The sequence below is a fragment of the Phoca vitulina genome, unplaced genomic scaffold, assembly GCF_004348235.1.
Source record: "Phoca vitulina isolate PV1807 unplaced genomic scaffold, GSC_HSeal_1.0 scaffold85, whole genome shotgun sequence".
Lineage (NCBI taxonomy): Eukaryota > Metazoa > Chordata > Mammalia > Carnivora > Phocidae > Phoca > Phoca vitulina.
In genome coordinates, this window is record NW_022589788.1 from 1365828 (window position 1) to 1377132 (window position 11305).

Consider the following 11305-nt stretch of genomic DNA (forward strand, 5'->3'; position numbering starts at 1 on the left):
CTCACCCACTGAGAGCTGTGTCCCCTTCCTTCTGGAACTGCTCTGTGTTTCAGCTGTCCCAGAGCCCCAGCTTTCTCCCTAAACACGTCTGCCAAGTCCTCCCCCCACTCTTTAAAGGTGGGGCTCCTAATCATCCTATAGATGTTGACTCAGGCATAATTTTCACACTTCAGGAAGACTCCCAGACTACGCTCCCCACCACCCAGAAAAAAACGAAACGAGACAGCACAAAAACTGGGTGAGTGGTCTTGCCTACTGTTATTGGGACTGACCCCTACCATGTATGGCACCCAATGCACCATCCTGTAGGGTCATGGCACTTCTCTGTCTTCCCCTCCCCCATCAAGCAAGTTCAACTGTAGGCTCCTGGAGTAGAACTCCGTTCTTGATTTTCTGAAGCGTGGTAGCCACAGTGCCTAGCATACAGTAGACACTTAATAAGTATGTGTTGAACGAGTGACAGTTATCTATTTTGAATTAATCATATTTGCAATGATTTACCCTTTTTTCCAGTGATTGATTCTTCCCATTTTCCAGAAGTACTGAATACTTAATACGGGAATTGTTTACCACTTCTGCAGCTTTTAAAAACACAAAAAGAAAACATGAGGCATTAAAGAAACATTGAATCTAAGTCATATAATTAGCTAAACATTGAAAGTGGCCTCTACAAACATGCTACTTACTCATTATTTACTTACATAAAACAGTGTAAAAACATTCATACCCAAAATGTATACTACCATTGCAATAAACATTTATGTAACATATCTTCAAATTAACTGGAGACAGATCCATGCAATCATGACATGTTTATTAGAAAGTATTACTTGGTATTTCCATTGAATACTGGAGTCCGAAAACCCAAGTTCAGTATTTTACGGAAACCTTGAAAGTATTAAAGGTTTGAGGAAATTCCTATAATGCATAATATTGCAATGGAACAATCAGAGGTTCAGTAAAACACCATTAATACAAACCTCTCTTTTAAATTTTGTTTTAATTTTAATAAGCCTAGGCTGAACAGTAAGCGATGGAACCCACATTCAACCCCAGGCAACATGACTCAGGTGTTTGTGCTCATAACCACTGTGATTTATGTTCCCTCCACAGCAACAATAACAACCAAGGAATGCAAACAGGGGAAATCTTTACAGTAGAAAGAACTTAGGATAAATTTAACAAAAAGGCACGAGGCACTCAATGATGAAAACTTAAAATCTCATAAAATGCATAAAACTTGATCTATACAAATGGAAGGACATAGCATCCAGATATGCATAAAATGTTCAATTCTTCCAAAAATAAATTTAATGCAATTCCAATTAGAGACCCTACAGAGTTCTTTTAATTGAAAAAATGTCAAAGTACATATGAAATACTAAATATCTGAAAACAGACACAGAAGGTAAGTTAAAAACCAATAAAAGCCTTGCCTTGCTGGATTATCAGAACATACCATTCAACCACCACAATCAAATCCACGTCGTATTCAAACAGAAAGAGTCAAAAGATTCCTAGAACAGAACAGACAATCCAGAAACTGACCCAAGGCTTTATGAGACTCTACTACAGAACAAAGATGGCATCTCAACTCAGTAGAAAACAACAGATTAATAAACAGGGATAGCAGCACTGCTTCTGAGAGAACAGAACACTGGGAAAACCGTTTCGAACAAAAATGATAAAGGGCTAATACCTGTATTATACAACAAGTCCTTAAACACTGGCAAAAGACGACAATTCAATTTAAAAAATGAGCAAAAGATAGGAAAAAGTGGTACACAAATTAGCAAATCCAAAAAGCAAATAAACATGATATAATAGTTAAACGCACTAGTGGTCAGGGAAATGCAAACTAAACACAACCAGAGGTGCAACGGAGAGGTCGTTTCAGGCACTGCTGGTAAAAATGTGAATAGCTAGAATCTTCTTAGAAAGCAAACTGTCAACACCTATTGAAATTAAAAATACAAGCATCACCCTTGAGAGCTGGGAAGAGGACTGCCCCAAAGGGAGCAAAGACGGGCTTCCAGGGTGCTACTGATGTTCTGTTTCTTGATCTGCATGAAGGTTACAGGGTGTTCAGTTTGTGAAATGTTGAGTTATAAACTCAGAATATATGTGTTTCGTGTACAGAATCTGTGTGTGTGTATAGCCTCCATAAAAACAGAGATATAAAATGTATAGTCATCCAACCAAACAACCTCACTACTGGCAGTTTCACAGACATGCAACAGTCAACAGGTCTAAACCGAAACATCTATGGCAGTATTACTTTATGGCAAAGGACTGAAAACAAAGCAGATACCAATCCAGAGAGAAGATGATGAATAAATTATGTAACGTCTACACCACGAAGCACACAGCCACTGAAATGAATGACTTAGAGCTTTATTAGCTGCCTCGAAGATGCAGGAATCTGTGAAAATATCTCATTCTTGCAACCCATGACCAAATCTCCCCATTTTTGTGTACGAGTGTGTCATACACACCCACTGGCACAGGCCTGGTCCCCAGGAGGCTGACTCTGAGGTGGTTTGCATTTGGAAATGTTACTGGGGAGTGCTGTCAGGATCACCGTGTACAGAAGCACGACAGGAGGACCAGACCACAATGCAGTCACTACAAAGGCCTGCTTGGGACTGGAAGGCCTGTGGAGTTAGCCCCCATTGGGTCAAGGGAGCGGGACTTTATATGCCAGCACCAAGCAGTCATTGGATTGGCTGCCCCTGGGAAAGGAGTGTGCAGCTGAGGCAGCCACCAAGAGTGGCTGTGCGGTGGGCAGACAGACAGACACTCCCTGCAGGTGGGGTGACAAATGGCTTAGTACTAGTACAGGAGCCTGGGCATCCCCAGGGCTCACTGCAGTCCTCTGCCGCTGGGCACTACACTGCACTGCCCCCAGCCACTCGCTGCTGATACGTTTCGGAAAGTAGCCCCTTCAGGATTCTGGTGGGCCTCTTGCTGGAAGCAGCTTTTAAAAAGGAAGTTATTGGGATGAACTGCATCCCCTGGTCACTGCAGCTGGTCTCAAAGCTACAGATGAGATTCGTGTCCCTCCTCTAATGCACATTCTAGAATCCCCTCACCCTGGCTTAGCACCTCTGCTGGTCTAGGTGGCTTACCTGATTGATGGGAGTTACCCAAACCCCTCATCCCTGAGAGGTGTAAGCCCCTGGCCACCACAGTCAGTGCACTGGCCATGAGACTTGGACAGAGGACAGCGGTGACTAGTCCTATCACCCAGATACCAAGTGTATGCTTCCCTGCACCATCATGTAACAGCCCTGACTTCTGATGACCAGGACGCATCCCAAGCAGGATGCAGATTACATGCCATGCCTGCCAGTCCCTTGGCATAAGGCTATTGAAAGGACAGGGCGCAGCTGCAGCTTCAAATTAAATGGTATTCTTCCCGTGCCCCCGGGTGGCTTCCCCTTTGTCAGTCAAGACTCATTCTGCAGAACCCAGAAGTGTTGGGGGAGAGACAGATTTACCAACTGGAGCACTGGGAGTGAGGATAAGCAGGACCACTCCCACATCCCCCTTTTGGTTTGTAGACCCCTTAATTGTACACACTGGGGACACCGCAGCCTGGAGGGGGCTCCTCCACACTGGAGCAAGCTGCCCCTGCTGCAGGCCATTCCTCCGTCGGGGTGGTGTTGCTGGATGTGTGGCTGAGGGAACCCTTGGGTCCCATAATCACGTGCCCGCTGTAGCTCCCTTCCTGTATAGTGTGTCCCCACGCCCCGTGCAATGCTTGTGGTACTGTCAGTGGATCACTGAGACCCGGCAAACAGGGAAGGGAAAGCCAGGCCTGGGATGTGTCAATTCCAATCAAGACAGGTCACTGCACCTTTAGGGGAACGAGGGGTTCAGTGTCGTCAACTTGCGACCAAGTTACTGTTTCCTCAAAAGATGGTACTACTAGGGTCTCGGCGTTTGGTCTGCTGTTGGAAGCCTGGACACTCAGCAGAGGCCGTAACTAGATCAGCCCTGGTGAGTGGGTGTGCATATGGTTGGGTCCACGTGTGGTCTTCACCCCAGCCCATGGCCACTCCACTAAAGAGCCCCAGGTGCTTGTCCTGGGACAGCAGGTGACAGGCTAGTGAATGTCAGCTGGCCAAGTCATTCTGTTTATTCCTTCAACACTCTACCTCAGGGAGCTGCTCTGTGTCTGCCTTTACTGTGTTTATTCTTTACTCCTTGGTAGCTAATCCCCTTACTAGCTAACATGCAGTACCTTTCCCTGTTCAAATTTCCTATGGTTTGTTTCACCTGACTGGCACATGTCTTACAGGCTTCCTCAACAGGCCCACTACTTCTCGGCGAGGCTGTTGACTTAATGGCCAGGACGGAAGGAGGCAGAAGTTCCTCCTTCTGGAGAAGCATCCTGCACGGTCTTCAACAATGACAGGAGGATGGGACACTAGCCTTTAACAGAGAAGTAGCGACTTCTGCAGGTCCCAGAGGCATCTGGGATTCAGGATTTGAATGTGCCAATCAGGTAATCCCATGCCAGATCTCAGGGTCTGGTCCCCTTCTGATCAAGGCCCTGACCTTGAGGTAGCACACCTGCCTGCGCTGAGAAGCCAACCTTCTCTAGAGCTCTACCAGTCTCAGGACTAAGCACTGGTCTGTGGCTGCGAGTGGCCTCTTTTTGGCTACCAGGGAAGCCCTCTGGTTACCACATTTAGCCTTTAAATGCTAATTAATCACCCTCACCCCATGTCTTTTTCCAAAGGATTTATTATTCCTAGCCACAGCTGCCAATTCCATTGTTTGCCACTGCCCTGTACTTTTCAAATACCCAGTAAATCCCAGCAGCCAGGACAGCGGCTTCCACTGGTATGCCACACCACCCACCCCCAGTCCAAGCTGGAACTCACTGCTACCAGTCCTATTCTGCCTACCACCTGTGATGGCCATCAGTGCATCTGCCTAAGGATGACCAAACTCCAAAACGCCACGTGTGCCCTCTCAAACCGCTCCTAGCACCAACTGCAGCAGATCTGGTTCCTGGGAACCAGACTGAGCTTTGCCCACGGGAAACTTACGGGGGGACCCAAGGACTGAGTGAAGGGGAGGGTCCACTGTGGTACCGTCACAAGGAAGGCCTCAGCCAATCCCACGGGAAGCAGGGAGGGGTCTGGATGGCACAGCACAGCCACACATGCGCGCTAGAATTACAATCACAGAAAGAAATGGACAAAAACATAAAAGGGACATACTAAGTTTGTTACTAGCTTGGTTAGCAACAAGGGGAGAGGGTTCAACAAAGCAAAAGGCTGAACCAAGAAAACAATGCGCAGAGGAACCCTTTCACCACGTGCCTGTGGGTATAAGCATGTAAGAAAAGATTTTTTTAAATGTGGGATTATGAACTCTATGTTTTTGGCTTTGTTTAAAAGAATTTTCTAAGTATTACCAAAAAAAGAGACCTCCCAAAAATATTGAGGAAAATATTTACAGCATATATAATAGAAAAGTCCTTCACAGAGCGCCTAGGTGGCTCAGTTGTAAAGTGTGTGGCTCAGGTCATCATCTTGGAGTCCTGGGATCCAGCGGGGAGCCGCTTCTCCCTCTCCCTCTCTCTCTGCTGCTCCCCCTGCTTGTGTTCTCTGTCAAATAAATAAAATCTTTAAAAAAAAAAAGTCCTTCACATTAATGTATTGTGTGTAGAAAGCTCTTACAAATCAGTGGGAGGAATCCACAGGTGAGTCCACCTGTGGCCAAATTCAAGGAGAGAACAGCATACCGCGCCTCAGAGAGCTCAAAGCACACCAACAGTTACAGCATCATACGAACAACCAGAAGTACCTCACAGCACGCTCAACTGAGCTGCAAATGAATCCAATGCAGTTCACTTCCAATAAGGCACACTGATAGCAGAGGTATTTTGAGCAAGGGGCACCTGGGTGACTCAGTTGGTTGGGCATCTGACTCTTGATTTTGGCTCAGGTCGTGTTCTCGGGGTCCTGAGATGGAGTCCCACGACCCTGGGATCACGACCTGAGCTGAAGGCAGACACTTAACCAACTGAGCCACCTAGGCGCCCCTAAAAAAAAGTATTTTGAGCAGGACCTTCTAAAATGCTTTCACCACTCAGCTGAGTGAAAGAGAAAGAAAAGGGTAAGTACAGGATGATACCGGAAAATGTCATGTGTTTTGAAGTTGCAGTCAAATCTGAATGGAGTGTAAAGTAAGAGAGGAACGGTGGTGGGGCAGAAGATTGAACAGGGCAGGCAGGGGTCCCTCAGAGTGCATGGGATGTTTCCATAGGTGAATTCTGCAGAGGGCAAGGACAAGAGCTGAGGTAGTTCTAGCAAAGGAATGAGGGCAAGACAAAGGGGCAATAATGAAGGTGAACAACAATCAGGAAGCCACTGCAAAATCCACGTGAGGAGAAATGCAGGCTTGTATGAGGACAGTGGGGGTTGAAACCCAACAGCTGGCAGGGCTTGCCAAGTGACTGGATATAAGGATTTTATGTTTATTTAATAGAAATAAAAATAATACAACATGTTTATCCATTATACTCTTGACTAGAATGAACAGAATCAAGATAGATCTGTTTGGTCTTTTAGTTTTGTTATCTGTCCTTGAAATCACAAAGATTTCTACTGGATGGTGGGATAAAGACACACTTCACATTAATGAACTAGATTTTCACAAATATTTACCTTTGGGGTCTCAAACTATTAGTTTATAATGTCTGTAAATATATATGTATATATATATATTTCTTTTAACTGGAAAACCACATTCACATCTAAGTTGTTAAAATGAAAAATAATCTGGACAAATGTGTACTAGAAAGTTATTTGATTCCTATAGCTACTCAGACAAAACAGGTATCTTCTAATAACACGTGCTGACTCCTACGCATAACTCTATACACAGCCGTAAGTCCGCACCCTGTAAACTCCTTCCCTCAGTGTTTACCCAAGGCTTTCAACAGCATTACTGAACCATCAAATAACAATGAAAATTTAAGTCAGATGAACCCACTTTTCAATCTAGTTTAAAGGTGTATGGGTTAAGGTACAAAGCTAAGCTACAGTCACAAAAGACCCAACAAAACAACAGCTTGAAGAACAAAGTTTATTTCTCTTTCATGTTCTCAACTGGCGGGACATGCTTCATGCAGCCTCTCCAGGACTGGGGTGCTTCCAACACGTTGTACAATCCTCTAGGACACTGTTTTCATTTGCAGAGTTTGAAAGGAGGGTTCCTACTGGAGGGAAGGAAAGAGGCCTGCCCTGGAAATGGCACACGCCACTTGAGTGCACATCCCACTGACGGAACCCGGGTCACACCTGACTGAAGGAGAGTGCGCCATGTAGTCCGAAGGGAAGGATAAACTTTGGTGCAGCATACAAGTAATCTCTGCTCCAAAAGGCCTCTGGAGCAACACACAATGCCCGTGGTCAGGAAGTAGAAGAGACTACCACAAGTCAGGACAATGCCCACCTTGAGCAGGGAGAGAGTTTTAACTGAGAAGGAAACTTCAAGGTCCTGGATGCAATGACATGGATGTCCTCTTTATCTTCATTCGTTAAACTGTAGTTTAAGTTTTTGCATATTTTGTGTTTTCGCAGCAGAGGGTTTTTAAACAATGATTAATCTTGCAGCAAGACGACATACAAAGTCCATCCCTTACTGGGTGTGCATCTTGACATCCCTCAGCCCAGCACATAAGACATCTAGACCCCGAAGTGACATATAACACTAATGTTGTTTGGTTTTACTTGTTTGTAATAACAAATATTTGTAGTTATTCCATTGATTTAGGAATTCAATTTTTGTATTTAGTACAAAATGGGCTTTAGAAATGAAATGTGGATTTATAGTATTTTCCTTGTAAGAGATAAGGGTCTGACACAATAACAGCTCAGCATATAACTAGAGTCCAGGAAGCAACTAGATCTTAGGTCCAGCATCATGCATCAATAACCCACCAGAAACCCAACTTAATCAAATCCGTATGAAATAAGAGCTAAAACTGGTGGGACTCTGCGGCAGACAGACTCCAGGGTGGTCCCAGGACTCCTGCCTCCTAGTACTCACACCCTTGAGTGCAGGTGGAATTTACTGGCTCACTCCTCACCCAGAGTTCAGCAACAGTGACAGGATGTTCGCAATCACGTTGCAGAAGACTATGACGTCAGTCTTGCCAGAGGAAAAGCTGCCATCACGTAAAGCTGTGCCTCAGGAGAACCACGTGGAAAGGAATGGAGGGTGTGTTACAGCCAAGAGCTTGGGAGGCTCTGGGCCCAAGAGCCTACAAGGAACTGAATCTGCCAACAACCCTGTGAACTGGAAGCAAATACCTCCCCATTCGGGCTTCAGATGAGACCCGAGCCCTGGCTGACACGTCCGCATTGTAGCCCAGCAAAGGATGAAGCCAAGTTGTGCCCAGACTCCTGACCCAAAGAAACTGGGACATAACAAATGTGCCTTTTTTAAGTCGCTAAGTTTGCAGTAACAGTGCTGTGCAGCAACAGACAATACAGAATCTTTGTGAAAATTCCACTATTTTTCCAAATCCAGTAACACTTGACAGAAAAATATTATCTTTTCCCATTACCTCTCAATAAATTTATGAAAACTAGAATTTTGGGGCGCCTGGGTGGCTCAGTTGTTAAGCGTCTGCCTTCGGCTCAGGTCATGATCCCAGGGTCCTGGGATCGAGCCCCGCATCGGGCTCCCTGCTCGGTGGGGAGTCTGCTTCTCCCTCTCCCACTCCCCCTGCTTGTGTTCCCTTTCTCGCTGTGTCTCTGTCAAATAAATAAATAAAATCTTAAAAAAAAAAAAACTAGAATTTTATAGGGTATTTGAAGAGCATGACAAAGGAGTTCACATTCACAAGATGGGCTGATGGCCATAAATCTTTCTCAAGACTCACACTGAAGCTACCAGAGACATTTCACTATTCCTATCAGTATTTTTTTATTCCTATCAAGTTTTTAAAGGGAAGTACATTTCCACTTCTGTCAAGTGCACACTGCTATTTCAGAAAGTATACAGAATAAAGGAGAAAGCTCTTTGACGTTTAAATATTTATTTTCTTTACTATCCACCCCTCATTCCCCAAAACATTATCAACTTCTAGGTCTGTGGTCCATACACAAAACTTCCTAGCAGTTCATTTATCAGTGACTTTCTGTAATGAGGCTCATGAGCAACAGAGGCCTAAATATGAGCAGATCGAAATGTGTGGTGCTACTATATCTTAATCAAGAACTGCACTTACATAGCTTTTGCACTATCTGTCAATGCTCTCAATTACTTCGTCACAGTGACATCTCACGTATAACTTACTCTATAGAAAAAAACGACAATTAGCCCAGACCTAAATATTAAGACACAAACAACAACAAACTGCTTTGCTAGTCAAACAAAGAACCGGTGTTCCGAATGTCTCAGTCACACTTGTGCGCCCACGCCACTGCTGCTGCGTGACATCACGTCATAAACACACACACCTGAGAGCTCATAGCTCTCGGGCAGCTAAGACACACACTGTCAAACACCCTTCTCCCATCCACCACACAGAGCAAACAAGTACTACGTCCCTGTGTGTCCAAAGACCCAAGAGCTAAGGCCGAAGCGAGGGGCACTGTGAAAGACCCCAGCTCTCTGAGGTTACTTAAACAGCTGAAGCAGATTCTCAGGAACTCTCTGATAGAAATACCTGGAACAAGGAAGAGAGTGTTACATTTTAAAGCAGTAAGGCCCGAGAGAATGTGCAGTCTAGTGAGCAGAAGCTCAGTCATCACTGAACGAGAATAAACCAAGGGGAGCCGGACTCCATTTGTCTGCAGCACGAACTCCCTAAACAACAGAAGGTTCCTGAGAATAATTCCGTTTCATTGTCAAACCTTCAGAAATAATTAACATTCAAGGTAACAAAAGATAGAAAGATGTTTATGAAAATTACTCACTCTTTTCACTCTCTCTCCAATTCTTAGACTCCACTAGATCACGCGAGTGCAAAGCTGACAAAATCTTCTGTGCCACACTGGAGAGTGGTACCTTACAGAGATCAAAGCCTACAAATGCCTCATAATTTTCCATTTTCATAAATCCTAAACATAAGATAAACATAACATCCACATATTAATTTTGAGACTTCAAAATAAGAAACACGTTATTTGAAAATGTTACAGCCAGAGGCATTCATACAAATTACTCTATTAATGACCACAGAAAATAGGTAGCAGTTGCCTCCGTAATTACCGATTCAATAGTGAGAAGTGAGCAAGATGGTTAGAGGCTCAACTGGAATATCCTGGTAAACAGGGAACAAAGAATACATTTCTAGCTAACCAATTTTGAAGCGAGCAATCTATTCAAATACTTCCTGAGGTCTGAAACCAATGGCTGTTAAAATCTTCAAATATACAAATCTAATTACAGAAAATTATTTTTAATGGGCTTGCGTAATTATAATAGACACAAAACCTGACATCCTTTCATGCATACTGCTCAGCTCTCCTGGCCCCTGGGCTGAGTGGGTAAAGGTCTGGAAGGGACAGTACAAATCATCAAGTAGCTGGTCATACTTCTATAATATTTGGGACAAATCTAAACAGAATTTGCTGTTCCATGAGCCAGGAAACGGGTGACATATTTTCCACACTACTGGATAAAAGAAAAATTTGAAATAAATTCTCTATTCCACTGGAGAATGGGGAAAAAAATTTAAAAAGGAACAAAAGTCACCCATGAGGAGCTAATACCAAAATCTTAAGACAAAATTTGTTACAAATTTTTTGTGCACATTTAGATCTACTTAATAAATATAAACTTTTAAATAAGGTACAAATACTATAATTGGCAAGATATTTTCGTTCAACAGATTATAAAAATTATCAAGACTTATCTATCACCTAAGCATACCCACGTTCTAATGATTATAGCTAAAGAATTCCACAAGGACCACCTAAAATGCATGGCTTTTAGACTGGCATTCCATATTAAAAAGGCAAGATATTCTGCAACAGGAATATTCTTTTTTTTTTTTTTTTAGGAATATTCTTGAAAGTAATAGCTCTATCTTCTTCCTCTATAAAGCTTACATAGTATATACCACAGACCACATATAAATCAAGCACTCAAGAAGCATTTGATGTCACAACTGATAAATAAGCTACTTCAAATGATTTCATACCGTTCAAAGTAATTTCTAATTGTCCAAAGAATACATCTGTATCCCAACTAATACAATCTAACACTTAAGTATTTTCACTCCAGAGAAACTGATTAAAATAGCATTATACATCCTCTGAGAAACCAC

The 11305-nt window shown here is 43.5% G+C and overlaps 1 protein-coding gene across 1 annotated transcript in view; it reads right to left on the reverse strand.

Moving 5' to 3' along the window:
• POLN (DNA polymerase nu) overlaps positions 1–11305 on the reverse strand; it is a 145908-nt gene that overhangs the window by 118983 nt on the left and 15620 nt on the right. The window contains 2 exon segments of the mRNA XM_032395471.1: positions 502–581; positions 9951–10094. Coding sequence (XP_032251362.1) covers positions 502–581; positions 9951–10089 — 219 coding nt within the window. The 5' untranslated portion in view covers positions 10090–10094.